The following is a 27,056-nucleotide window of genomic DNA, read 5'->3' as shown; positions in this document are numbered from 1 at the left end:
CTAGAACCCTTTGTTCAGTTGGCTGAAACTTTGTCAGAGCTGCATTGTGCTCTGTTCCTGCTGTCCAAACCTGCTTTTTCTCCTTTTTCCTTTCTTGAATGTTGGATCTGTGTCCTGGTGTGAGACTTCGCCTGCAAAATCCTGCATTCTCCTCCGTTTACCATTTCATAGGCATCATTCTCTAATAATCCTTTTGCATTTCAAACTATGCCTCAGCATCTGCTTCCTGAGGACCCAACTAACACATCATCTTTTGGCGTTAGGATGCATTTTTCTGAACCATGTGTTTTCTAAAGATGAGACCTTCAAGGGACTTTATCTGGAGGTGCTGGTTCCAACTTTGTACCTTCATGGGCCCAAGGCCTATATACTTTTCTCCTTATCCCCACTCCAGGTAGGTGAGGCAGCTGTCACGTGCTGGAATTCCAACATGGGTGCTCAGTTTTGTCTTCGTTTCTGAAACAATAGGATTTCCCTTTATTCCCTTCTATGTTAGCTCTATATTTAAAATTATATTTATTATATCCCATCTGGAATTTCTAAGTGTTTGTATCAGGACTGTGTTCAGTCTTTTGTATTTATTACTTTTTGACCCCAAATTTCCTTAAGACAGAAATTATTTAAGTGTATATACTTAATGCCTAAATTGTACTTTTAATATTTTTAAATAATCATGTATAAATTGTACAATACTCTGAGTGAAAAGAAACTTGACAGTTATGCCAAATCAGGAATTTTGTTTTATAGCTGTCAAGGAATAAAGAGTTCCTTATGATTTGTAAGTCTATTGCTTCCTTTTTTAAAAAATTGAGGTATAGTTGATTTACAATATTGTGTTAGTTTCAGGTGTACAGAAAAGTGACATATATATATATATATATATATATCTCCAGATTATTTTCCATTATGGGTTATTACAAGATATTGAATATAGTTCCCTGTGCTATACAGTAAATCCTTGTTGCTTATGTCTTTTATGTATATAGTGTGTAACTGTTAATCCCATACTCCTAATTTATCCTTCACCTCTCCTCCGTTTCCCCCGTGGTAACCATAAGTTTGTTTTCTATGTCTATGAGTCTGTTTCTGCTTTGTAAATGAATTCATTTGTATTATTTTTTTAGATTACACCTATAAATTACATGATATAATATTTATCTTTCTCTGACTTACTTCACTTAGTATGATAATCTCTAGGTCCATCCATTTTGCTACAAATGGCAATATTTCATTCTTTTTTATCGCTGAGTAATATTCCATTGTATATATATATTTTGTCAGAGCTGCATCATGCTCTGTTCCTGCTGCCCAAACCTACTTTTTCTCCTTTTTCCTTTCTTGAATGTTGGATCTGTGTCCTGGTCTGAGACTTTGCCTTATTCCCTTCTATATTAGCTCATATTTAAAATTTTGTGTATATATATATATATATATACACACCCCGTCTTCTTAAACCAATTGGGTTGTCTTGGCTATTGTAAATAGTGCTGTGAACATTGGGATGCATGTATCTTTTCAACTTAGAGTTTTCACCTTTTCTGGATTTATTCCTAGCAGTGGGATTTCTGGATCATATGGTATCTCTATTTTTAGTTTTTCAAAGAACCTCCATGCTGTTTTCCATAGTGGCTGCACCAATTTACATTCCTACTAACAGTGTAGGAGGGCGCCCTTTTCTCTGCAACCCCTCCAGCATTTATTATTTGTAGACTTTTTGATTATAGTCATTCTGACTATATTGAGGTGATACCTCATTGTGGTTCTGATTTGCATTTCTCTGATGATTAGTGATATTGAACATCTTCTTGTCCCTGTTGGCCATTTGTATGTCTTCTTTGGAGAATTGTCTATTTAGGTCTTCTGCTCATTTTTTGATTGGATTGTTTGTTTTTTTGATATTGAGTTGTATGAGCTGTTTGTATATTTTGGAAATTAACCCCTTGTTGGTCACATCATTTTATTGCTTCATTTTTATACATACACCTTTATACACATTTGCAGGAATACTGTGTACAAAGTAGGGGAGAGTCTAATGAGATGCTCAGACAGATGGAGTCCAAGCAAATGTCTATGGGAAAACAGGGGAGGCATCAATTCCACCTGCAGAGACCAGGGAAGGCTGGGTGATGCTGAACCACGAGCTGAGGGGTAGAAGGAGTGCACCAGGTGAACAGGGGCAGTGGGGTGAAGGGAAGGACACTGTATGCAGCAAGAACAGCATGTGCAGAGATGTGGAACAGCATGGTGCTCTGGGAAGGGCAGGTGGTTCAGTTCATCTAGAGGGTGAAATGAAGGAGCCACCTCATGAGGGGTGGGAAATGCTGTTCTAAAATTTAGATTTTCAGTACAGATGATGGAGTTACTGGTGGATTTTAAACTGGGGAGTGAGAGAGATCAGATCTTCCAGTTAGAAAGATCACCCTGGGTCTGTGTGAAGGAGGGAGTGGTGCAGGATGGGGTGGGAGTCACAGACTTGAGGCCCAGAAAGGCATCTGGCAAGCCTTCACTGATGTGCAAGAAAGGCTGGTAAATGATGGAGAAAAAGAGAAGGTGACCTCAGAGGAGGAGGAGCATCTTCCCCAGGATGGAGACGTAAAAGAGTAAGAATTACATGCAGCCAGCATAACCTTCAAGGGTCTTGATGCTGTTGAAATGGTTAAGGTGCTGTTGACCCACCTTGTCTCCAGCCTGCCTATAAACATGACAGTGATGTAGCATGCCACTTAGCAATGGAGAGTCAGAAGGGATGGGGACCACCTTTGGAAGCATCAGGAATGAGAACAAAATTATAAAAAGATGAAAGTCAAGAAAGACGTCAAGAGGAGGCAGGCAGCAGAGCGATACATTTTGATGGGCAACAGAGGGAGGCTGAGATGAAGAAATGGCTGGGAAGGATGAACCTCAGATATTCTCATTCTGGCACATTTTTTCAGTGCCAGAACTTACACGAGCATCTCACTGAGGATTTAGCCTGGCCACAGAGAGGTGATAAGGATTGTCCTGACATTTGGGAATGGTGGTAAGTCAAATAATGTGCCCCCAAAGATGTCCACATCCTAATTCCCAGAACCTGTGCTTCTGTGGCCTTATAGCATGGCAAAAGGGCCTTGGCAGATGTGATTAAATTAGGACCTTTGGATACAGAGATTATTCCTGGTTAGCTGGGTGGGCCCAATGAAACTGCAAGTCTTTATGAGAGGGAGACAAGGGTGTTAAAGTCAAAAAAAGACATGATGATAGAAGCAGAGGTTGGAGTAATTCCCTTTGAAGATGAAGGGGCCACGAGCCAAAGAACGCAGGTAGCCTCTAGAAGTTGGACAAGGTAAGGAAACGGATTCTCCTCTGGAGTCTCCAGGAGGACCGTAGCCCTGATGAAACCTTGATTTTAGCTCCCTAAGACTCATTTTGGACTTCTGATCTCTGGAACTGTAAGGTAAATCTGGTTGGTGTAACTTATGAAGCTTGTGGTAACTTGTTACAGCAGCAATAGGAAACTAATACTGAAAAGGGCCACTGCGCTTTGGCCTACGTGGGATTCTTGACAGCAGTGGCAGAGCAAGGGTGCCCAGGAAGTTTGGGGGCAGTGGTGGGGCCCCCGTTCCATGGTGCTGGTCTGCTCTCCCTGAGTGGGCACCCACTTCTGGACGTCTGAAACTGAACTCAACCTCCCCCACCCCGCTGCCTGAACCCGTCCCTCCCCAGGCCCTCTGTCCTGGAGACTGCACCCGAGCCAGACCTTAGGAGGCATCCATGTGCGAGCCACGGTAGAGGGTTCTGGCATGACATGCATGTAGTGTGTGGGCGAGGGGACTGTGACAATGCACATGAGGAATGGGGAGGGTGTGGTGGCAGAGGAGGTGTCACGAGTTGAGCAGACACCAGAAGTGTCCTGGGTGACTTCCAAGCACTATAGACGTGTCTGGTGGGGGAGGTGGACAAGAAGAACAGGAGAGAGGTCAGGGTCGCTGAGAAGGGATGAGATGCCATGGCCTATTCCCCGTCATCTCACAACGGGCCTGGATGAGATCCAGCCCCTTCCTTCTCCATGTCCCACTCCCACGGCCTCCGTGGCAAATTCGAGTGGATTTTTATTTTACATTTTCATTTTCTTAAAAAGGCAATGATCACTACAGAAAAGACAGAAAACAAAACACGAGATAGAATGTTAACATTTGTTAACTCTGGTTGCTGGGAATAAAGGTGTCAGGTGGCCTGGTTCAAACACCATCAGACGGACTTCACTCTGAGGTCAGGATTACAGCGACTGCAGGCATCCCGGGTCCTTCTTTCTTGGCCTCTGCCCAGCCAAGAAAAGATGCGAAGAGAAAACATCCAGTATCTGTTTTCCTTTGATATTCTGCAGTTTTTCTCCCAGGCCTTCCTATCTTTGCGTGCATGGTATTTTATATAAAACTAAGTGACATAAACCATGACTATATTCTGAAGCAAAGTGACTGGATGTGTTTTTATTTTCCCTCGAAGTATCTGTTTTATCTCCACAGAGTCAAACCTCTGGATTGTACCATCCCAGCTCTCAGGAAGAGGCGCCTCCCTGGGTCCGAGGCTACCTTGTGCAGGAGGGCGCTGAGAAAGCTGACCACACAGCTCCCTCAGGGATGTGCTCACAGGCATCAGCACCAAAGATGCAGGTCTAAGAACGGAACCCACCAAACCGCCTCTGTGCTGGTTAGGTTTTATTTTAACAGGATGTTTCCTCTTCATTTGTTTTTCAAAATATCAGTTATATCAATATTAGAAGTGTAAACAGGTACAAAATATACAGTACATAGAAACAATTTCCTTAACTATTCTATTGCCTAATAAAAGTACGCACAAGGGAGCTGAATGAACAGAAACCGTGGTCTTCACCGCCTCAGGGAAAACAAGTTCCCTGCGGGACAAGGAACCAGAATGGGAATGGGTACCTGTGTGGCAGGGACAGCATCGTGGTGGAATCAAGAAACCTGGACCCATTTCTGATTCCACCTTTAAGATGTCAGACCAGCAACAAGCCGGCCCTATCCCTGACCCAGCCCCGTGGCCCCCGCCCCTTCTGGGGGACGGAGCCCACATACCAAGGAGGCCAAGGCTTATTAGCTGAAGCTTGAGGCCTGGCGACTTTGCCCATGCAGATGCGGGGCAAATCTTTTAAGAGGGCAGAACGAAAAGCTTTCCTCCCTAAACTGATGTTCCAGGAGGATGAGCCGTGCCTGACCTGAGGCTCTTTCCAACTGTCAGTGCTCGCCGTGTACACGTGGTGTGAGGCTGCGACATGTCCCCTTTGAGTAACTTACATCCTCATCTCTAACGAGAAAGAACACTTGTCCTGCGTGCTTCACTAGGTCACAGTAACGATCAAACAACATTCGGTGCAAAAGTATTTGGACACTGAGAAGACACCATACAAAGATTAAAGAAAACAGGCATCTCGCTGGAGCGGAAAGTAGCCCCCGTGGGGGCGGGCAGGCCGGGCTCTGCTCCCAGCTCTGCTGGGATGACGTGGAGGCTTCCACTGCCCCCGCCTCACCTCCGCGGCCCTGACAGTGTTTTCAGACAACTGTCCTTTATGAGGCCCAGGAGTAACGTAACAGGGCGATGGGGGAGGCAGATGGCTCGTAGCAGGGCCAGCACTTCCGGAGAGCCTTTTCAGATAAGAGGCAAGCTGAATGGATGGGCTGCTCCCGCTTGGGTCCTTCTCCCTGCCGAGGTGAGGCCGGGCATCCATAGCGCCCAGCTGGCTTCCCTCCCCAGCCTGGCCCTGGGCAGAGCCAGGTCTCAACTTCCTGGGGACCGTGTGCTCAGACCAGCCCATCCCTAGGGGTCAGTGGGGCCAGGGAGGCCCAGGTCCCTCCAAACCTGTGTCCCCAGCTGGCCAACGTCATAGCACACTCCCTGACAGACCTGGTAAGGACACAGCCCACAACATACACGCGCGCACACGCACACACACACACACACACTCCAGAAACCAAAAGTACACTATAAAGTTTGAACTGGTGCTACTACTATTTTCCAGCTTTTTCTTCAAGAATTAAAAAAAAAAAAAGTCTCGTAATTAAATTACTTAAAATCCTATGCTGTTCAGTTTCACAAACAGAGACTTCTACTTGGTTTAGAGGTGGAAGCTGTATTGTCTGATAGTTTCTCTTTTTCCAGTGATCAGTTCAGCGACTTGGAGGTCTGGCTCTCCCCTTGTCTCCGTTCCTGCCTCTAACCTTTTACCACCACCCTGGCGTCTGGAAAAGGGGCTTTTTACACGGGGGGCTGCAGGGGTCAAGGGGCCGGGCGGCCCTGACCGCGGGGCTCACAGGTCCCCGCCGTCGGTGGGTCCCAGAACACTCAGGCCACAAGTCCAGTCGGTCACGAGGTCTGTGGAGGCCAAGGGTCCTTTGGAGGCGGGAGCCTTGAAGGGGTCCGGGGGGCCGGCCGGCAGCGGCGGCAGGGGCTGGCCCCGGGGCGGCTTGGCCCCGGCCGCGTGGTTGCGCTGGTGCTTGCGGAGGTGGTCCTTGCGGATGAAGCTCTTGCCGCACACAGTGCAGGTGAAGGGCCGCACGCCCGTGTGGGTTCGGTAGTGGTCGATGAGCTTGGAGCGCTCGGTGAAGCGCTTCTCGCACTCGGTGCAGGGGAAGGGCCGCTCGCCCGTGTGCAGCATGCGGTGCCGGATGAGGTGCGCGGGCCGCGTGAAGCAGCGGCCGCACTCGCCGCACCGCAGGCCGCTGCCGTCCCGCGCGCTGCCGCCGCTGCTGCCGCCACCGCCGCCGCCGCCCGCCGCCCCCGGCGCCCCGTCGGGCAGCCCGCAGCTGCGCTGGTGCGCGCTCAGGCTGACCTGCAGCTGGAAGCTCTTCCCGCACGAGGCGCAGGTGAACGGCCGCCCCCCCGGCGGGGCCGCCGGGTGCTTCTTCAGGCCCGGCTTGTGGCCGAAGCCTTTGGTCCGGCCCGGGTATTTACAGGGGTCGCTGAAGGGTCTCGGAGCCTGACCGGGGTCCAGCACGGCCTCTGCGCTGTCGGAGGACGAGTAGGGCAGACCCTCGGGCCCGGTTCTCGGGTTCAGGCTCACGGGGGGTTTACACCTGAAATTCCAGCCCCACCGGACGCCCCCAAAGAGCCAGTCCCCCGGGGGATTCTCATCTTGGGCCACCGCAGGGCTGGGCTCGCCCAGGTCGCGCTCGGGCCGGGCGGGCTCTCTCAGCCCCAGCACAGGGTCCTGGCTGGGGAAGGAGCTGCCTTGGCTCTCCCAGGCTCCCTCCTGGACAGGACTAGGGAAGAACCTCGTGGCTTGGCCAGGTCCAAACAGGGTCCCGTGGGCTTCTAGGTCAGTAGGATGCACTGGTGTGGCTACCACCTCCTCTTCCTGGACTTCTGTTTTTATCACTATTTTTACATCTGCTGAGAAAGACAGAAAGACCAGGTATCATTCTGTCCCTTTCTCCACTTAGAAAGGGAAGACCTGACTCTTTCATCCGGCTACTCAGTGGCTGCTCGGCACCACAACCGCCACCCTGAGCCCTAGTCTCTAAGCCTCGGGATCCAGCTCAGCAGAGATCCCCAAGTGGTCACGCAGCTGCCTCAAGCTGTGGGTGAAGACACCGTGTTCCAGAACCTTCACCACCTGGTAAGCAACCATTGCATCTGCTCACCTTGGCTGTTAAGGCTAATCATGAAGTTACCCCAAGGAAGGAGCTCTGACCACTGGTGGCCATGCACCCGAGGGGCAAAAACACAGAGCTGGGTTCAGGTGAATCTGAGATTGGACCATGGCTCCCCACAGAGCAGCTGTGACTTCAGGCAAGCTCCTGTGTGAATGCCCTGTTTCACAGGGTTGTACGAAGATTAAACCAGATAACAAGTGTGAAAGCACTCAGCATGCTATTTTGCATGCAGCAAGCATTCAATAAATGTAGCCAGCTAGCTAATGACAGAAATATTAGTGAAAAAGTAAAGATGTGTTTGATTTTACCCAAATGTACTTGAATTTCACATCCTGAAGTTTTATATCAGGGATCTAGGCTTTTAGCACAATTTTGGGGTGCTAAAATATGACAGAAATTATTATTTAAAGTAATAGATAACTTTCAAAACAGAAGTAAATAGAAAACTCAGACAGAAATGTGGCCACTCTGCCCAGTTCTGGCCTTGGACACCTGTCTTTGATAGTGCTGATATCTAAGAAGCGGTTCTGGTTGGGTTGGGGTTTTTCCAGGCAGGAGAAGAGACAGGATTGCTGAGTCTGGGCAAGAAGTACATCCTCTCAAGGGATCAGCTTATCAGGATTGACTGGTTAACCCAAGGAAGGACAGTGGGAAACATGGACATGCTCAGGAAAGGCTGTTCAAGCCTAAGAGTCTAGAAGGAGATAAGCCCAGACTGGACAGAGATCTCACATCACCAGCACCTAAATGCCTGCCCGCTGGATGCCCAGGGGCCGGGGCTGAGGCAGCCCCCACGACAGACGGCAGCCTTTCCTTCCCTCCCTCTGCCACCCCGTACCTTCCGTGGAGGCGGCTGTGCTGAGCTTCAGTGTCCCGTCTGAGCACGCGGAAGAGGGGTGGTGGGGAGGGAGATCTGCCTGCCAGGAGGTGGGTGGGATAGTGGTTGAAAAGTTGGAGTGGATGCCTGCAGTGAAGAGAGAACAGAGCTGGGGGGTTAGGGAAAGAAGGGGGTGGCACCTCATGGGAGAGGTGAAGCAGGCCCACCCCGACGCCAGGGACTTTTCTGCAGGAGCTTTAAGACCCCACCTCTCCTGAACCAGTTTTCTTCTGCCTCTTCTTCGAGGTACCAGGAAGCTCAGACATTGCTGACTCATAAGCTCCTTTTTAATACGAGGCAGCTGGTGATTTAAATGCCCGGTGCTGGGGCAAGAACTGGAGTGTGGCCGGCATGGGTGAAGCCGAGAAATACCAGGACGAGAGCATCACGGAACCCAGAGGGGCCTGCAAGATGTCACTTGGGGCTGCCTCTGCTGTAAGGTTGGAAAACTTCTAAACTGGTCAAGCCAGATGTTCCAGAACTCCACGATGCCTCCAGGAACTCCTCCTCCCAGGCCCCGCCCTCAGTCCCTGCATCTGGTGCCCGCTGTCTACTCCAGCCTCAGCCACTCACCAGAGGCAGCATCAGTAGAGACATCTCCTGCTCCGGAGTCCAGCTGGCTGAGGCCCCATGGCTCCTCCCCGATGTCTGGCTGCCCGGCTGCCCAGGCCTCCACGCCCAGGGCCTGCTGCTCCTGGAGCTGGAGCTCGCCCTCCTGCTTGATCTGCATTAAGAGGTCAGGGGCTGGAACTGGGGGCCCTGAGCCTAAGAAAAAGAGAGTGCATGAGTGACAGCATCAGGGGCCCTGGGGCGAACACACACCCAGCCAAGGAAAGGCAAAGGGGGCCTTGCAAAGGTCAAACAGCAAAAGAACCAGTTGGGAAGGGAGGGCAAGAACTCAAAGGGACTGTGGAGCCTTCTGAGCAAAGCATGAGGTCACATGGTATGAGCACATGGGTCAGGTGGGAAGAGTGAGGAACACACCTTTGCATTCTCAGGGCTGGATCTCTGGTCCATGGGCAAGACTGAGCTGCCCTGGGGAGGTCCTGCTCTCACTTTAAACACAGAAATGCTAGATAAAATCTACCCCTTATCCCCAAAACCTCACCCCTACATATGTATTTACATGAGCACAAAAGAAAGATTCCAGATGTAAGCATCAAAGAGAAAACATAAAGTCAAATCAAGAGTTCAAGCAGGAGCCAAGTGGCCCAGGGAGTTGTTGGAACAGGAAGCAGGCCTCAGGGACTGGGCTTTGATGTCCAAGTGAGGCGGGAGCAGAGCTGAGCCGCCTGCATCAGGAGCTGTGAAGCTCTGTCCCATAGGGGAGATGGGGACTAGGAAAACCCCATCCATCTGAGGGAGCTATAAGGAAGCTGCCTCTTGCCCAGGATCATGGGTGGGAAAGCCACCCATAAGAAATTAGAATCCTGTGCCCACACCAACTCCATACTACCTACATCGTGCAGAGACCCTAAGTTGAGAAATTCACAAGAAAACTGAGAGCCATTGCAACCCAGGAGACCCCCAAACAGAGGCAAATGCAAACCTGCCCCCAGAGGGCACCTCCACAACACAGGCCACAAGGGGCTCCTACTAAAGAAATCAGAAGAGGAGCCAAATGGCCTGAGAGCCACGGCAGAACTCACTCCCATAAACTACAGAAAAAAATACAGGCTGCAGGATACAGCAGCATAAGTATGCTTAAAATGTCAAAGAAATAAAGGAAGGAACAAAATCTTGAAAGCAAGAACAGGAAATTGTTTTTAAAAAGGCAGGTTTGAAAAAGAACTAAATCAACATTCTAGAAATGACAAAAGCAGTCAGGGAAATGAAAAACTCAATAGATGGCTTAACAACAGAAGAAACAGCTGCAGAGAAAATTAGTGACTTAGAAGATGTATCTGGGGAAATAGTCCAGAGTACGACACTGAGAGATAAAGAAATGAAAATGTGAAAGAGAAGTTGAGACATGGAGGATTAAACGAAAAGTTCCAACACACGTTAGGAGAAATCTCAGTAGGAGGGAATGAGAACTGGACAAGTGGCAACAGGTAAAGAAACAACGGCTGAGAATTTTCCAAAACTGAAGGCACTGTGAGCCCGAGGTTTAAAGGAATACATCAATTCCTAACTAGGAAATAAAGGAGAAAATAAACCTAGACAATTGTCATGTGAAATGAATAACAGCAAAGACACAGAGAAAACCTTAAAAGGTACTAAAGAGAAAAGAATGACATGTGGACTGAAAGCAGATCTCTTATCAGCAAGCACGAGGTCAGAAGATGGTATCTTCAAAACACTGACGGAAAACAGCTGTCAAGCTGTGAGGCTAGTATAATTCTGACTGCACATCCTAGAGAACAGTATATGAAAATTTATAATCATTTATGAACAGATATGCAAAGATGCTAAGTGAGAGAATTACAAATCAAATCCAGTAATATGTTTTCAAAAAAGACAGAGACAATACATTATGAAAAGACTGGGTTGATCCTGAGAACCCAAGGATAAGCTACCCCTGGAAAGTACAGTCACATAACTTATACACAGATTAATGGAGAAGACAATACCAATCATCTCGGTGGACACGGAAGCAGCTTTTAACTCTTCTGTTTCTTGCATACGGCTGGCTAGATGTACAGCAAACCCCTCTCAGTATAGAATGTCTAAAAATACTGGATAATGTCTAAAAATACAACATTTAAAATACTGAAGTACAGTCAGTTGTAACGTGTCAATTTCGGGTGTGCAGCATAATGTCCCAGTCATGCTAAAAATGCAACATTCTTAGAGCATGGATGGCCTAGACATACAGTAAGGAAAACAAATGGAGGTCAGAACCTCCAAGAAAACCTCAATCAACCATGGTAGATTGTGGGGCATCTCCTGCTCCCCTACTGCTGGGCTGTAATGGACTGTGCACACCTTGGGGGGAAGGGTGTGAGAAGTCTGGGGCTCAGGCAGGGTGGTGGGTTGGGCTTGAGGCCCTCCCCCCCACCTCAACCTGGGACCAAAGGGCAACGTTCCCAGTGTTCTCAACTTCACGCAAAAGTGAAAACCTGCCCTGTGGAAGGAGACTGCCTGTTCTGGCCGTGGGTCTTGGCTGAGGGGAAGAACAGTCTCTCCTGGGAGACGACACACCCCAGGTGGGTGCTCAAGGGTGTCTGGTGCCAGGTCTCACACACAGCGTGGCCCAGAAACCTCCAGGCCAAGACTGTGGAGCCCCTGGTGACCAGGAGAGGCAGACACAGATTCTCAGGATGGCATTTTAAACAGCTCTCAGGCGTTAATGAACTCACAGTTACAAACTACCACCTCAACAAGAGAACCAGCCACCTCAGCCAGGCGTAGAAATCATAAACTGCAGTGGGCCGTAAGCCTGGCTATTGGAATTCTCATACACAAATATAAACCTTAACATACTTATAGAAATAAAAAGAGGGAGCCAGAGTATGATAAATAAGAAACTATCAAAGCTGACTAGAGAGAGGGATTTTGAAAAAGAATAAAAATAAAAATTATTTTAGAATTGCAAAATAATTGAGACTGAAAAAACCCAACCTATAGGTTAAACAACAGAAATGGAAGCAACTGGGTAGAGAAAGGTGAACCAACTAGAAGACAGAGCAAAAGAATGATTCAGAGCTCAGCAAAGGGACAGAGCTGAAGATGTGAAGAGATGTTCGAAGTTCCAGAGGCCGACATGAACAGTTCTGGAATAAAAGAGTAGAGATGGTTGGGGGGAGGCAAAATTCAATAAGACAGCATTGCAAGATTTTGCAAATTGTTGAAAAATATCAATGATTAAAGCAGGATAAAGAAAAAGAAATCCACACCTAGACATACGGTAGTAAAAGTGCAGAGCACCAAAGACAGAGAAGGCAGAGAGAAAAGGTAGGATACCCACAAGGGATAATGGCTAGACTGATAACTGACTTCTCAATAGCAGCAAGTCATCTTCAAAGGGCTAAGAGAACCCAGCCAAAAAACGAGAATTGTATCCTTCACATGTAGGACTGGAGCAAAGACATTTTCAGACACATATGAACTCATATACAGACACACGCAAACTGAGAGTTTATTACCAACAGACCTGCGGGGGTGGGGGGGAACCAACTGCTAAAGGGTGTACTTCAGAAGATAAAAATGTCTAAGATTACCTCTAAAAGAAAAGAAATAGAACATAGAACTTCCAAACTAATTAAAAATAATAATAGTTTGAGGAGGGAAAAAATCTAAATGAATAATTCTCAAGGGAGGAGTGGGAAAAAAAGAAATACAGAAAAGGCAGGGTAAGGTCTCACAGCACAATGTAAGATGGTGGCTTAGAAGCCAAACACACTAGTGACCACGGTCAATGCCAGTGATCTAGACCAGCGCCGTCCCGAGGTCGAGGAGGGCCACATACCTAACTGTAGGTTTTATAGTAGCTACATTAAAAAAGTAAAAAGAAACAGGTGAAATAATTGTGACAATATGTTTTATTTAACTCAATCTACTCGAAGTATTCATTTAAACATATATGCATATCATCTTTACAGCACTTTTTAAGTGTTTAGTTCTCACATGGGGCTGGTGCCTATGGTTCTGGACATTTCACAGTTAAAGATGATTGGACTGAAAACAAACAAGAAACCTAGCTATATTCTATTTTCAAGAGACACACCTAAGTCAGAAGGATGCAAAAGCAATGTGAGAGAGTAAGATATGCCAAGGTAAATAAACAGACTTTTTAAAAAAGATGTGGTGATATCGTATCAGATGAAATAGACTTTAAAAAGAAAAATCGTCATGGAAATAAAAAAGAATAACTGTGCAATGGTAAACTGACCGGAAAGATAAAATAGTTCTGTTTTTAATCTAATAATATAGCTTCAAAATCATAAAGCAAAACTGACAGTACTCCAGGAGAATGAGCAAACCCGCCTTTTCAGTGGGGGATCTGGCACACCACTCTCCATAACAGATAAATCAAGCCAACCAAAGAAGACAGGAAATCTGAACAATACTATTAACAAACTATTAACAAAAAAATGGACATAAGTAGAGTCTAAAGACAAGGAAAACACAAGCTTTTCAAGCCATACAAAACATTAAGGAAAAAAAAGAACACTTTCTAAGACATAAAACAAACTTCAGTAAATTTTAAAAGATTAGTATTTCACACACCTGTTCTCTAACTATAACACCATTAAGTTAGAAATCAGGAACAGGTACTAAAACTTACAACACACACATGTGTATGTATATATACGTACATATTTGCTTTCTAAATGATCCAAGGCTCTAAGGACAGATCACAATGAAAACGAGAAGCTATTTGGAACCCAGTGCTAGTGAAAATATTATTTATCAAAATGTGTGAGCTGCGTCTGCATGGTACTTAAAGGAAATTTTATAGCTTCATATGTTTATATTAAAAATGAGGAAACAGGTTGAAAATTAATGGGTCAAGAAGTCAATGCAAAATGTTAGAAAGAAGTAATACCACCAACAAAACATTTAAAAAGTAAAAAGAAAGGAAATACCATGAGAGTGTAAATTAATAAAAGAAGAAACAAAGATGGAATACAGAGAATCCAAAGTTGGTTCTTTGGAAAGGGTATTGGCCGATACATCTCTAGCCAGATTATCAAGATAAAAGGAGAGAGCACCAATAATCAACATGAAGAATGAAAAGGAACTTAATTATAAACACAGATTAAAAACACAGAATATCATGAATGCTATCCAAGAAACCTGAAACCTCTGGGGGAATGGAAAAATTCCTTAGAAAAACTAGAACTTGCCAAAACTGACTAAAGGAAAAATAGAAAAGTTGAATAGTCCTATAACTATTAAAGAACTCAAATTAGTAGACAAAAATCTCCCCCACAAAGAACATTCAAGGAAAAGATAATTCGAATGCTACACAAACTCTGAGCAAATACATCATAACTTATTACTTTATTATCAAAGCCAGACGAGAAAGGAAAATTATAGGTTAGTCTCACTCATGAACAAAGATTCCAAAGTCCTAAACAAAAAGAAGAGATTGCTAAATCCAGCAATGTAAATAATGGAATATGACTAAGTTAGCTTTTTCCAATATTGCAAGGTTGGTTCAACATTAGATAACAAGCTACTTTACCACATTGGCAGGTTAAAGACGAAAAATCATATAATCATCTCAATAGACACCAAAAGAGCATTCCATAGAAATTCAACAGCTATTCCTGTTAGAAACATCTAGTCAACCAGATACACAGGAAACTTTTTTTTTAACCTGATAAACGAAACTTTTAACAAATATTAGACTCAATGTGAGAAGTTAAAAAAAGCATCCTCTTTCACATTGTGAACCAATGGATACCTGTTGTCATCACTTCTATTTAAGGATTTTCTAGGAGTTCTCAGGCAGCACAATAAAACAAGAGAAAAATAAACCACCAAGATATAAAAAGAAACAAAAAATTCTTATTACTTATAAGGGATACAATTATCTTTTCAGAAAACCTGAGAATCATCAGATACTTATTAGAAAAGTTATTAGCATTAATGGGAATTTTGGCAAGGTTCCTAGGTAGAAATATCAATAAATAAGAGACAATTGCATTTTTGTTTACTCTTAGGGTTTTAAGGCAACCCATCAATTACCATTTTTCTTCCCGGTCGTATATATTAACAAACAGAGAAATAAAACAAAAGAGGAAGGCTGGTGAGGGTAAACTCTTTTTATTACTGATAAATGAGGATACCTGTGGGCAAGAGGGGTCCACAGCACTGACCCTAGATCAGGGAGTCACCCACCAGACTCCGGGGGAGGATGCTCTCCCAAGCAGAGCAGCAGAGGCCGCCTGTCCCCGGGGGGCAGGCAGCTGCCCAAGGGAAGAAGGTTGGGCAAGCACTGTGATTGTCCAACCCTTGCTCCCAGACTCTCCGATGTGTCCTTGGTGGGACCCTTGGGGAGTGCCCAGCTGCGTGAAAGAAAATGTGCCTTAAAAAGAGGCACAACTGATAATAGCAATTTTTTAAAAATGCAAAGAACCCAGGTATAGCCAACAAAAAAAGTACAAGACCTTTTCTTGAGAAAGTTATAAAACTTCACTGAGACATTACAGGTGAGCTAAAAGGAAGGACTTAACAATATTCACAAGTAACATCCTTAATAATGGGTCAATTCTCTTCAAAATGACCAGCAGAATAATGGCAATTCCAACCACAACCCCATGAGGACTTTTCATGAAACTTGATAAGGCAATGGGGGAGTTTACCTGAAGAGCAAAGGACAAGAAGACCCAGAGTGCCAGTGATGAAGTACCAGGGTCCCAACCCCTACTGCCACAAAAATCCTTTCCAGGTGGATTAGGAACTTGAATGTGAAAGGCAACACTTTTAGAAGAAAACATGAGATGGTGAATTATGACCTTGAGGTAGTGGAAAACTTAATTGTGTAAGACACCATAAAGGTAAAATTTAGGAAGTCCAAGTATGTTAAAATTAAAAGCGTCTGCTCTTTAAAACATAACATAAACAGAGAAGATATCAGCAATATTTTTCCAACAAAAACATTAATATTCAGAATAGTAAAGAACTCTCACAAATCAATACCTACAGGGAAAACAAAAGGAAAATGGACAAAAGACATAAATAGGCGTTTCACAGAAGAGGAAAGACAAGAGGCCCATAACAGGATAAAGTGTTAAATCTCATTAATTAGGAGGATGCACATTTTGAACTACAAATTTTAAACCATTTCATTTCAACCAAATGTGCAGAAGTTAAAACGTAGGGCATTTCCAGGGCTGGTGAGGACGGGGTGCAGCAGGAACCCTGGCACTGCTGGTGGGCGCTGGCTGGTACCACCACTTTAGAGAACATTTAGATGTTACCTGGAAAATTCAAACATGCACTTTCCTATGACCCAGCAGCCCTGCTCCTGGGTCTATACCTAGAGAAACTTCTACACATGCATAAGGATTGCCACAACAGCATTGTTCCTGAAAGCAAAAAAGTTAAAGACAACACAAACACACATCTATTGTAGAAGGAATAAATGCATTGTGTTATATTCATAAAACAAACTCTTGAAGCGGTGAAAATCATCAAAATGAATGAATTACAGTACACTACATTGACATGGGTGACTCTCAAAAACAAAGTCAAGGGAAAAAAGTAAGTTAAAGAAGAATGTATATAGTATGATCTCATTCATAAAAAGTTTAAAAACAGGTTAAAATAAACAATTTTAGGCATATATATACATAGGTAATAAAAATGTAAAGAAATGCAAGGGACTGATCTCATCTACCTGAATTTTATGTGTTTCTGTGAGAGGAAGGGAGGGGTAGGGGACCTGGGAAGGACAGTGGGGTCTTCCAAGGTTCTGGTCTATTTCTTATGCTGGGAGTTGGGAAATGGGTGTTTACTATCATTCTCTAAACTTTATGTATTTTGTTTATGTTATGTATTTTCTTCTGCATTTTTTTTGTTTATGTTAGGTATAATATACAGTGACAATGTACTAAAGAAATAAAACAATATTAAAAAAGAAAAAACAACATTTGATACAGTATAACATTTGTTCATGATTAAAAACTGTAGCCAAAAGTGGAAGGAAACGTCTTTAAACTAATGCTATCTTCAAAAGTCTATGGCAAAAATCATCCTAAATGCTGAAACTCTGGAAGCATCCCACAGACAAGGAGGCCAGCTACTGGTACCTATCACGGCTTCTATCGAACCATGTCCAAGCTCCAATGCTAAACAAGAAAAATAAGTTTACAAAAATATGAAAAGAAGAGGCAACTTGTGTGGTATCTGTGGAGGGTACAATGTCTATATAAAAAAACCCAAGAGAATCTAAGTTGACAAGTCGATAGAAGTAATAAGAGAGTTTTACTAAACAAAGTCAACAGCATAACTGCCCACCTGCAACAACTATTTAAAACGTGTAATTAATTTAAAAATCCCATTCACAATAGAAACAACAATGATCACAGAAAATTCTAAAGCCTTTTTCAGGCACACACAGAAGGCTTCAATAAACAAGTCTTCCCGTGGACAGAGGGGCTCAATATTACGATGAGGGTAATTCTCTAGAAATGAAATTATAAAGGAAACGCAATTCCAATCAAAATTCCAACAGGATTTCTGAGAACCTGACATACAGATTCCGAAATTCACACAGAAGAACAAAGGTCCAAGAATAGCCAAGATCAGTTTAGAAGGGCATGTAGGGAAAGCTTAGTCTACTAGGTATCAAGGCTTATTATGAAACTAGCACAGTCAGTGTTGGTGCAGAGATAGACAAAGAGACCAAAGAAATGAGTAAAGAGCCCAGGAACGGCACATACATGTCTGGAAACCCAGTTCATGACCCAACTGGCATTACAAATCATTGGAGAAAAGGAAGAATATCCACGAAACTTTGCTAGAAAATCAGATGGCCTTGTGGGGATTCTTTTTTTTAAAATTCTCCCATGCAACCTACACAAATATTAATTCTACTTGGACTGAAGACTTAAATGTGAAAAGCAAAATTGGAGTGAGGCAGGAAAGGATATTCTGAGATAGAAAAAACACAGATCATAAAGGAAAAGACTGGTATGTATGACTCTACCAAAAATTAAAACTTCTATCCAAGAACCACAAAGTTACAAGAACTGCCACAGACTGGGAGAAGATACTGTAATGCAAATACCAGACAAAAGGTTAGTATCCAGAACTACATAAAGTCCAGAACCAGTACGAAAATGAAAAACAACAGTAGGAAAACAGAAAGATAATTCAATGGAGAATAAACCAAACAAACATATGAGGGCGATGCTCCGCCTCACTAACAGTCGGGGAAGTGCAAGTTAAAACAAGATACCGTTTCCCTTCCATCAGACTGGCAAACGTCTCATTCTGAAAAGGGGCAAGGATGTAAGAAAGCAGGTACTTCCTTACTGCTGGGGAGTATGTAAGCCAGCGTCCCCACGGGGAGGGGGACCTGGCAATGACAGAGGTGCAGACAGGCACGCCCTCCACGCTGGGATTCCACCCCCAGGTCTGTTCCCTAGAGAGACATCAGCGCACATACCCAAAGAGACGTGTTTAGGAATGCTCACTCTAGTACCACTTGTGCATGAAAAGTTAGAAACAGTTTAAGTGCAACTCAACGGAGGAATGGATACTAAATTGTAATACAGTTACTTCTGGAATATTGAGCATCTGTTAAAATGAACGAATTTGATTTATAAGCATCAACAGCGATAAATATGAATTACAGAATACTGAGTCATAAATATAATGACATTTATGAGATTTTTCAAAACACACAGAACCATAGTCTATCTTGTTTATGGCTACGTATGTACATAATAGAAGTTTTAAAATGTGGATGGACAGAAAGGACAAACATCAACTTCAGGACAACTGGTTATCCTGGGGAAAAATGAGACTAGGAGAGCTAAAAGGAATTTAAATTGTATCAGAAATACATTATTTCATACACACATACACACAATTTAAATTATGAAACAGAGCATACATTCAACAAATATTTATTAAATTCCTACTCTCTGCTAAGCAGTATTCTAGGAGCCCAGAATGATTATATGAAGGAAACAGAAGTTCTTGTCCTCTTGAAATTTACATCTTAATGGAGGTGGGGGTAGTGACCAGACACACACAAATCTATAAATATGAAACATAATCTATAAATATAAAATTTATAACATTTCTATATATGTAATATCTATGTCTATATAAAATCTATAAATATAAAATCTACAATAATCTAAACTATGAAATATACATAATAGGTGATGATATCTGATATGGAACAAACTAAAGCAGGAAAGGGGGAGGGGCTGGCATTTTAAACAGAGTGATCAGGGAAAGTCATATTTAAGCAGAGACCTGAAGGAGGTAATGGATTGAGCCCAGGAAAGACCTGAAGAGCATTCCTGGCAGAGGGCACTGCCAAGTGCACATGCTCGGAGGCAGAACAAAGAATGCAGGACCTATGAGAGTGAGCAAAGGGGTCACTGTCTGCTGGGTGGAGAACAGACGCTGGAGGATTAGGGCAGGACCCAGGCGACATGTGACCTGCAAGGAGGTGCCTGCAGTAATCTAAGGGGAAACAATGGGCCTGGGGGACAGAGAGGAGCAGTGAGCAGGAGAGTCTGGAAGGGAGTGCTGGGAGGGTTTCCCGATGGGGTGGAAGGGGGTGTGAGAGAGGGTCAGAGATGGCTTCTGGGTTTGGGGCCTGTAGCTGCAGGATGGAGGCGTCCCCCTGCAGCAGGAAGGTGGGCGGGAGGAGCAGGTTCTGATGGGAAGATGAGGAGCTCGGGGAGGCTCGTGATCCATACAGGACGTCCGTCAGCTGTGGAGACAGACAGGGCAGTGGCTGTGCAGAATTCAGGGGAAAAGTCCTGGCAAGAGACCACCCACCGGGATGATGGAGTGCGGGTGCAGGAGGAGGAGGGGGAGGTCTGAGTTCAGAAAAAGTGGCAGGAAATAGCAAAAGAAAGGTGGCCGTTGAAGTGGGAGGAAAACCAGGGAAGGCAATAATGAGACGCAAGGACACAAGTGCCCTCCAGGAAAGGGTAAGAGGGCAGGAAAGGGGAGGAACCCGGGCACACAGTGCCCGGGGAGAACCAGGTCCCCACTGAGCAGGAACGGCCGGGAACCTCAGGGAAGAGGCTGAGGATTTGGCGGTCTTGCCGAGAACTGAGTTCCACAGAGCACAGTGGGAAGATTTAAGGGTTGAAGAGAAGTGGGCAAGGAGGTCTGACAGGGGCTGCACCAAGCCCAGAGCAGGTGAAGACAGCCAGGGGTCTGGGGCAGGCGAGGAGGGAGGCCACCCGCGATTCCTGCTGGTGGCCCTCAGGGCGGAGAGGGGAGCTGTGAGTGTCGGAGGGGAGGCCTTGGCGAGGGTCTCACCAGAAGCCAGCACATTTCCACACTCCTACTTATTCTATTAACTGTGGGGGGGAAGCCAGGGAGGCCTCCAAACAGATGAAATAAATACAATAAAAAAACCCCACTGGGAACCTCCCACCCAAGATAAGAGACGCTGGCAGCCCCACGTGTCATAACCGTCTTTTCCTCCCAGCAGCAGTCTGCTCCTGGTCAGTTTCTGCCCTCTAGTTTCCAGCACTGTCCTTGGCACCTAGGAGATGCTCGGAATAGGTCTGCTGAACTGAATTGGTAAATGCTTTCCTGAACACTGACAGTACGGTTGGTTCTGCGCGTGGCCTGCCCTGCGTAAAGGGAGAGGTCTAAATGCAAGGAAACAGCAAACACTGAAGACACATTCTGTGAATCACAAATAAACACGTAAGACTTTTCATAAATGTAGGTGTTCAGATGAAAGGGGAACCCAAGGCAGGTGGCGCAGACAAAGGGGTCTTGGGAGGAAGAAGGCTGAGTCCACAGAGGCGGGGTCTCCCTGGTTAAGTGACAGACACTTGCTGACCCCAACCCAGCAAGGTCTTCATGTCAGTCATCTGGCTTTTCTCACATGTCCACCTGTCCTTTCCTTAACTTTCAAAGGTGCTGAGTGGCCCAAGAAAATCTGAGACTGTGGTATCAGGTATCCAGATTCACCTTAAATAAATCTGTGGTTCTAATCATATTGAAACGTGGCTAACCAATGCGTTAATGTTCTGTGACTACTAATGGATGTAAATGATATTTGGTTTTCGGGTGGAGGCAGGCTGACTTTTTGCAAAGCTCTGAATGAATTAAATTTTGTCTTTATTACCTTCTACCTTCCTGTCCGTGTCTTTCTCTCTCTTCCCCTAATTCTGTGCCACTGGCACTGTCTCTTTCCTAAAAGACTAGGTTTGCTGCCTGTTTCTACGCTGGAAAGTGTTCCTGGAGTGTTAGCTGAACAGGCCATAGGTCATGATTCAACTATTAAAAAACTTAAGATTTAAACCCTGACATTTTTCCTTGGCTCTCCCTGGAAAAAAGGTCATGCCCTTCCTGGCCCTTTACTTTTCTGTTTCTATCTGATCTCCTGCCGGCTCCCTGCCCTTCTCCCAACCCCTCACCTGGACTCGGGTCCACTGGAACATCTGGAACCTTCGGGCCAGGGCGACGCCAGCTGCACGGCTCCTTCCCCTGTTCAATCTGGGAGAGGACCTCGGGCTTGGAGATGGCGTAGTCTGAGGAGAGACAGCAAGGTCAGCTCATGCCATGTTCCATTCAGAGCCTGGGGAACCCCGATGGCCTAGAAACTACATTTCTTGATTGGTATAGGACAGTGGTTCTCAACCATGGGCAATTTTGTCTCCCAGGGGACATTGGTCAAAGTCTGGAGACATGTTTGGTTGTCAAGACTCGGGGCCAGGGGAGAGGTGCTAATGGCATCTGCCGGGAAGAGGCTAGGGATGCTGTGGAACATCCTACAAGGCACAGGACAGTCCCCAAACAGACTCTCCTCTTGCCCAAAATGTCAGTCCTGAGTTGGAGAAACTCTGGAAAAGGGTCTTCACAGTAAGAAGCAGGGCATTTCTGCAAAGTGAAATATATCACTCCTGCACCTGCTCCCCACTTCACTAGGCACACCTTACTGCCTTCAGACTTGGGGTCACACAGATCCCATCCCCAAAGGCAATAAGCCCAGGAAGAAACAGTCCAGGCCTTCTTGGGGGTATCACATGAGGAGGGCAGCAGCAGCCCCAGGCTCTGGGGAAGCCGTGAGGTGTGAAGACAGCACCAGCTGTGAGAAGCATGGTCTGCCCGTAATCACCACTGACCCAGAGGAGTGACATGGTCAAGGCCTCAGGTCTCCGTAAGAGAAGGCTGTAAGAAAAAGGCTTTCCTAGATGTGGGTCGGTCATACACTGGATCTGAGAGGGTGGGAGCCTTCTCTGCTCCATTTCTCAGCGGGAGAACAGACCGTCTGTGCTCCGAGCCTGGTTAGAAGAGGGGCTACCACGCCTCTCGGTCTGGTGACCCATGAACTTCACCATGCAGAAGGCAGCTTCTGACTCAGTCACCCAGGGCTCATCTTCAGTGAGAGGAGGAGATAACTGTGTGATGTCAAGGTTCCCAGTGATTTACAGATCCTTGCGATAAAAACCACCAGCATGAAGAGAGAGGTCGAGGGCTCCCCAAATCACATTTAACTGAGCAACGAGCCTCAGGCCTTACCCAGGGAGACCAGCGTCTCATAGTTGCCCCGCATCACATGCTTGTACAGCTCCTTCTGCCACTCATCCAGCTTCCCCCACTCCTGCTCAGAGAAATACATGGCCATGTCATCAAAGGTCATGGGCACCTGGAACCACAGGGTCACGCACGCTCATGCACTCACAGTGGCGACCTCAGGCTGTCCCACCCCAGGTGCCCCGGGGTTACCTTGGGGGCCTCCCCCTTGCTGCCCGGGGGCAGCCGCAGGATCCAGAAGTTCCTGTTCCGCAGCAGGTTCTCCATGTTCTCCAGCCGCCTCTGCAGCAGCCCGTACTCCTGCAGCAGGGTGCCCAGCACGGCCCACTTGCCCTCCAGCTGGTTCCCGAACTCCACAGCCGTCTTCTCGCAGTCGGCCAGCTTCTTCTCGGCCATCCCGGTTCGACCTTCTAGGGAAAGCAAGCGGGCAGCCTGCGATTCGATCTTCCTCTCCATGGCCTGAATTGTAGCTGCCATTGTCCATGGAGAAATCTTTCAGAAACAGAGAGAAGACCAGCGTCAGTCATTTCACCCACCGTGTTCCTTGAGCCCGTCTCCCCTAGGCATCGGGGGTCTGGGCTGGGAGCGGGGAGCACACAAGTGGGAAGCGGGGACGTCCTGGGCCACGTGCGAGATCTCAGCCTGGCGACCAGCTCCTCTGGGCATCTTAGACACCGCCTGCATCTAGGCAGGCGCCTTCCCAATCACGTGCAATCATCGTGCAGACCCCAGTCACGGCACTCACCGCCCTGTACAGTAACCTCCCGCCTCTGCTTCTACGAGCTCTCTGAAGGCAGTCCTGCATCTTTTCACAGCAGTCAGTGGCCCAGGGTAGGTGCTCAGTGCAATTTTGCTAAATAAACCGTCACTTAGAACTGCTGGGGTGTTTGAGTGGAGAAATAGTAAACTGCAGATTTACTAGAGCCCAGCCAGCACCTCCCATCATAATCGCACAGGATCTGTCTACTGATGATGACCTAGCAAAAAAAACAGCTGGTTCACTGAAACGACACAAACATGAGTGTTGCTCAATTGCTTTTTTAAAAAAGCATCTCGTGTCTCTTTAATAAATGTAAAAAGCTAATGACTAATTCGTCTCCCCCACCAGGACCATCTGATGTTCTCCCCTCCCCAGTCATCCCCTCAAAACTAAAAATCACCGTAACTACAAATCTCTCCCAGCCAAGAGTTAGACTTTTTAATACCACATGCGCCCCCTGCCCTTGTGAGACTGACTTTTTCTCTTTACTGTTCCCACCCCTCCCAAAGGGAGAATTATGGTCTCAGACATTTTGTAGCTGCCCCGGGATCAGTGACACAGCTTACAGACTGGTGAGGAAGACATACGGCATTAAGGACAGACTTTTAAACGTGCGGCAACCACCATAAAGACCTGGAGATTCCCCTAGGGACTTCACTGAAACTGGAAAGTTCACACAGTGGCTTGGATGGCCAGCAGTTGGGGACACTGAGGCAAGGGCACATTTTGCTTTGGGTGGGGCTGGACACCTTCCCCCTCATCTGAAGGTGGGTCAGAGAAGGAGTCCTGTATTTGTCCCTTCTTCTGGCAGTGCCTGAGGATCAGTGGTACCTTATGGCATTCAGAAAATTATTCCTGAACAAATGTTTGGTGACTATTTGCAAAATAAAGAAGTGACTAGTAGGAACCAGTGTGGATTCACTTAGAGGTTACTGAGAACATGGGTGGACACCTCAGAAAACAGAGACAGGAGGGTTTGAGCAGTGGGGGGAAAATCGCTTAAGGATGGAGCGTCAGGGATTCTGTGGCTAAATGTTTGGAAGGCAGCTGGACCAGATGACCTCTGACCTGAAGAAGGAAGGGCTTGAGATAGGTCTCAGAGGATGGGGAGGAGCTGGACTGGCAGAGAAACAACTGGATGTGGGTGGTACTGTTACTCAGAGGTAGATGGTTCTGCCCTGAGGCTGCAGGCACTGCACTGGGCTGGCACCTTGTGCTGGCTCAGCCCTGCCCTTGGGTGCCAGGCCACGCTCCTTCCCTTCCCCTCATTCCTCCTCTTGATCCATCCCTGCATACGTCCCCAGCCTCTAAACCTTTGCTTCAGAAGTGTCTTTCCACTTTATGACCCAGCTCCCCAGCCACTGAAATCCTACTCAGCCTGCCAGAGCATCTGACTGCCATTATGACAGTCTCTGTGTTGCAGGAAGAGGACATGTGCGTAAACTCTGATCTTATAAACAGTAAGGCTCACACCGTCTTCTCACATTTCGGTGGAGCTAGGGAGCCTCATGAAAGGTCATCACACTATTTGATGGGAGGTAGTGGCTGTTTCTGCTCAAGCTCAGCTCCTTTTTGAACGGTGGGTGGACAAGTTGGGGCTGTCCTCAATCTCCTGCCAGGGAAGCGGAAACTCTGCTTGAGAGCAGAGGGGATGGTAAGAGAACTCCAAATCCTTCAATGGCTCCCGGCCCCGGTGATGAAGTCCAGGCATTCAAACCCCTTCCAACTCTCCCTGCAGCCTCCTCTCCCACTGCCTCCCTACCAAAACCATCTTTTCTAGGCAAACGTCCTCCTTTCCATTCCTTAAACTTCCCTGCACTGCTTGTCTCTGTGCTCAAGCCTCCTCCCTACGTGAAAAGCCCCACCGGTCCAGCTCAGCCTGATGAAATCCTAGCCTTCCCTAAAAGCCCAGCTCAAATCTCAGCAGCCCGGGCCAGGAAGGTGCACTCACCTCTTTCTGTTTTGCTTTACCATGACCAGTGTACCTTTCTGCTTCCCCCAACGTGCAACGTGTCCCTGAACACAGACCCTGTCTTTCCACACACTTTCTAGCGGTGCGATTCTGGACAAGTTAACTTCTCTAGGCCTCCGGGTTTTCTTTTCCATGACCTAGCCCCTCCAGGTTTGTTGTGAGGACAAAATCATGCCTAACCGGGCTGCTGCCACGCCTGCCTCTACAAATGGGAGCAGCTGTCTTCCGCCCCGACCCCAGCGAGCTGGGCACTCAAAGGGTACTCGGTGCCTGCGGAACCGAAGCCGCTCCGGACACCTCCCAGGTGCCACCAGGCCGCTGGGGGGAGCTGGGGGGTAGGGAACGCAGGGCTGAGCGGGGGGCAGAGAAAGGGGACGCGGGGCGGGGGACGCCGAGATGAGGGGGCCAGCGGATGGGGCGGGGGCAGGAAGCCCCGGAGGGCAGCAGGAACTCGGCGTGGGGCGGCCTCTGGTGTGGGGACGGCCGGTTCCGCCCTGCTCAGGCTCAGCCCGGAACGAGGGGCCCGGCCGGCGGGCGCCGTAGGCCCCAGCGGACCCCGCGTCCCGCTCGCCGGAGCCCCAGGCCTGGCGGCCCGGCCCGTTCCCCGGAGCCCCTCCCCAGGGCCTGCGGCGCCGTGTGCTGGGCCCGGGCCGCCCCGGCCCCGAGTCCGCGCGTCCGTGCGCGCGGGCCGCCCTTACCGGAGCCGCGGCCGCCTCGGCCATGGCCCTGCGCTGTCCGGCCCGGCCCGGAGGAAGTCGCCGCCGCCGCCGCCGCCGCCGCTGCCGCGCGCGGCCCCACGCACGCCGGCCCCCGGCCTCTCCGCAGGCGGCGCCCGCCCGGCCCTGCCTTCCCCGCCCGCGTCGCCGCGCTCCTCGCTGGCCGGCCCGCGCCGCTCCGCCCGCAGACGCGCCGCCGCCGTCAGCGCCCGGCCGGTCCACACTGCATCCTGGGAGCCGGCGCAGGCCCGTGAGGCTTCCTGGAGGCAGCGCGGCCGCACAGCCCCACCTGCAGCCCGGAGAGGCGAACGGCAGGCGCGGCGCCCGCCCCCGCTCCGCCCCGCCCTGCGGCCGCCGGCCTCCCGACCCACCGGTCCAGCAAGCCCCCGAACCGCCGACTCGCCGACCTACCGGGCTCCTGACCCGCCGATCCCCCGATCCCCCGATCCCCCGATCCCCAGATCCCCAGACCCACCGACCACGGCCGGGCCCGCGCTGAGTCACAGCCTGGACTCAGCGCCCGACCTGCCGCCAGCCCCGAGAGCCTGGGGCTTTGGTCCCCTGAGCCCCGAGGGACTCGGTGACCAAAAATAATCTTCCCGCTCCGAGACCAGCCGGGCCGCCCCCAGGGACCCCGGCGACAGCGGCCGCTTCCCCTGCGAACCCCAGGAGACCCGCGCCTTCTCGCCAAGGGCGCCCGCCACGTCGTCTCTGCTGCTTTAGGTCCTGCAGGGCCATTTGGGCTTCTTGTGTGTTTACTTGGACAGTTGTACATGTCTACTTTTGATTTGAAATGAGAGGAAAAAAAAAAGGAATATAGTTCACTAAATTCCGGTAGGCGGCCGCTTAGAACTCTGTATAACGTGTGGATTACCTATAAATATTTTTGATGGGGTGAACAACGGAACACAATGCCATCACTTAAAAATTATTT

General features: G+C 47.7%; 1 protein-coding gene across 2 annotated transcripts; it reads right to left on the bottom strand.

The window, feature by feature from the left end:
- Positions 1-4,451: 4,451 nt before the first annotated feature.
- ZNF746 (zinc finger protein 746) lies at positions 4,452-26,292 on the bottom strand. 2 transcript variants are annotated; one of them, XM_064487255.1, is made up of 7 exons: positions 26,105-26,292; positions 22,867-23,166; positions 22,660-22,741; positions 21,555-21,668; positions 9,100-9,291; positions 8,488-8,613; positions 4,452-7,383 (listed from the first exon to the last, which is right to left on the bottom strand). In XM_064487255.1, exons 1-7 carry the CDS (start codon positions 26,126-26,128, stop codon positions 6,305-6,307), a joined length of 1,917 nt encoding a protein of 638 aa, XP_064343325.1. In that variant the 5' UTR covers positions 26,129-26,292; the 3' UTR covers positions 4,452-6,304. The 2 variants fall into 2 exon arrangements, with proteins under 2 accessions (XP_064343325.1, XP_064343324.1); XM_064487254.1 differs by having other exon boundaries at positions 4,452-7,386; positions 26,105-26,291.
- Positions 26,293-27,056: the final 764 nt, after the last annotated feature.

This window comes from Camelus dromedarius, chromosome 7 (assembly GCF_036321535.1).
Source record: "Camelus dromedarius isolate mCamDro1 chromosome 7, mCamDro1.pat, whole genome shotgun sequence".
NCBI classification, from domain to species: Eukaryota; Metazoa; Chordata; class Mammalia; order Artiodactyla; family Camelidae; genus Camelus; species Camelus dromedarius.
The sequence above is the reverse complement of the archived record's forward strand: the minus strand, read 5'-3'. Positions and strand labels throughout refer to the sequence as shown.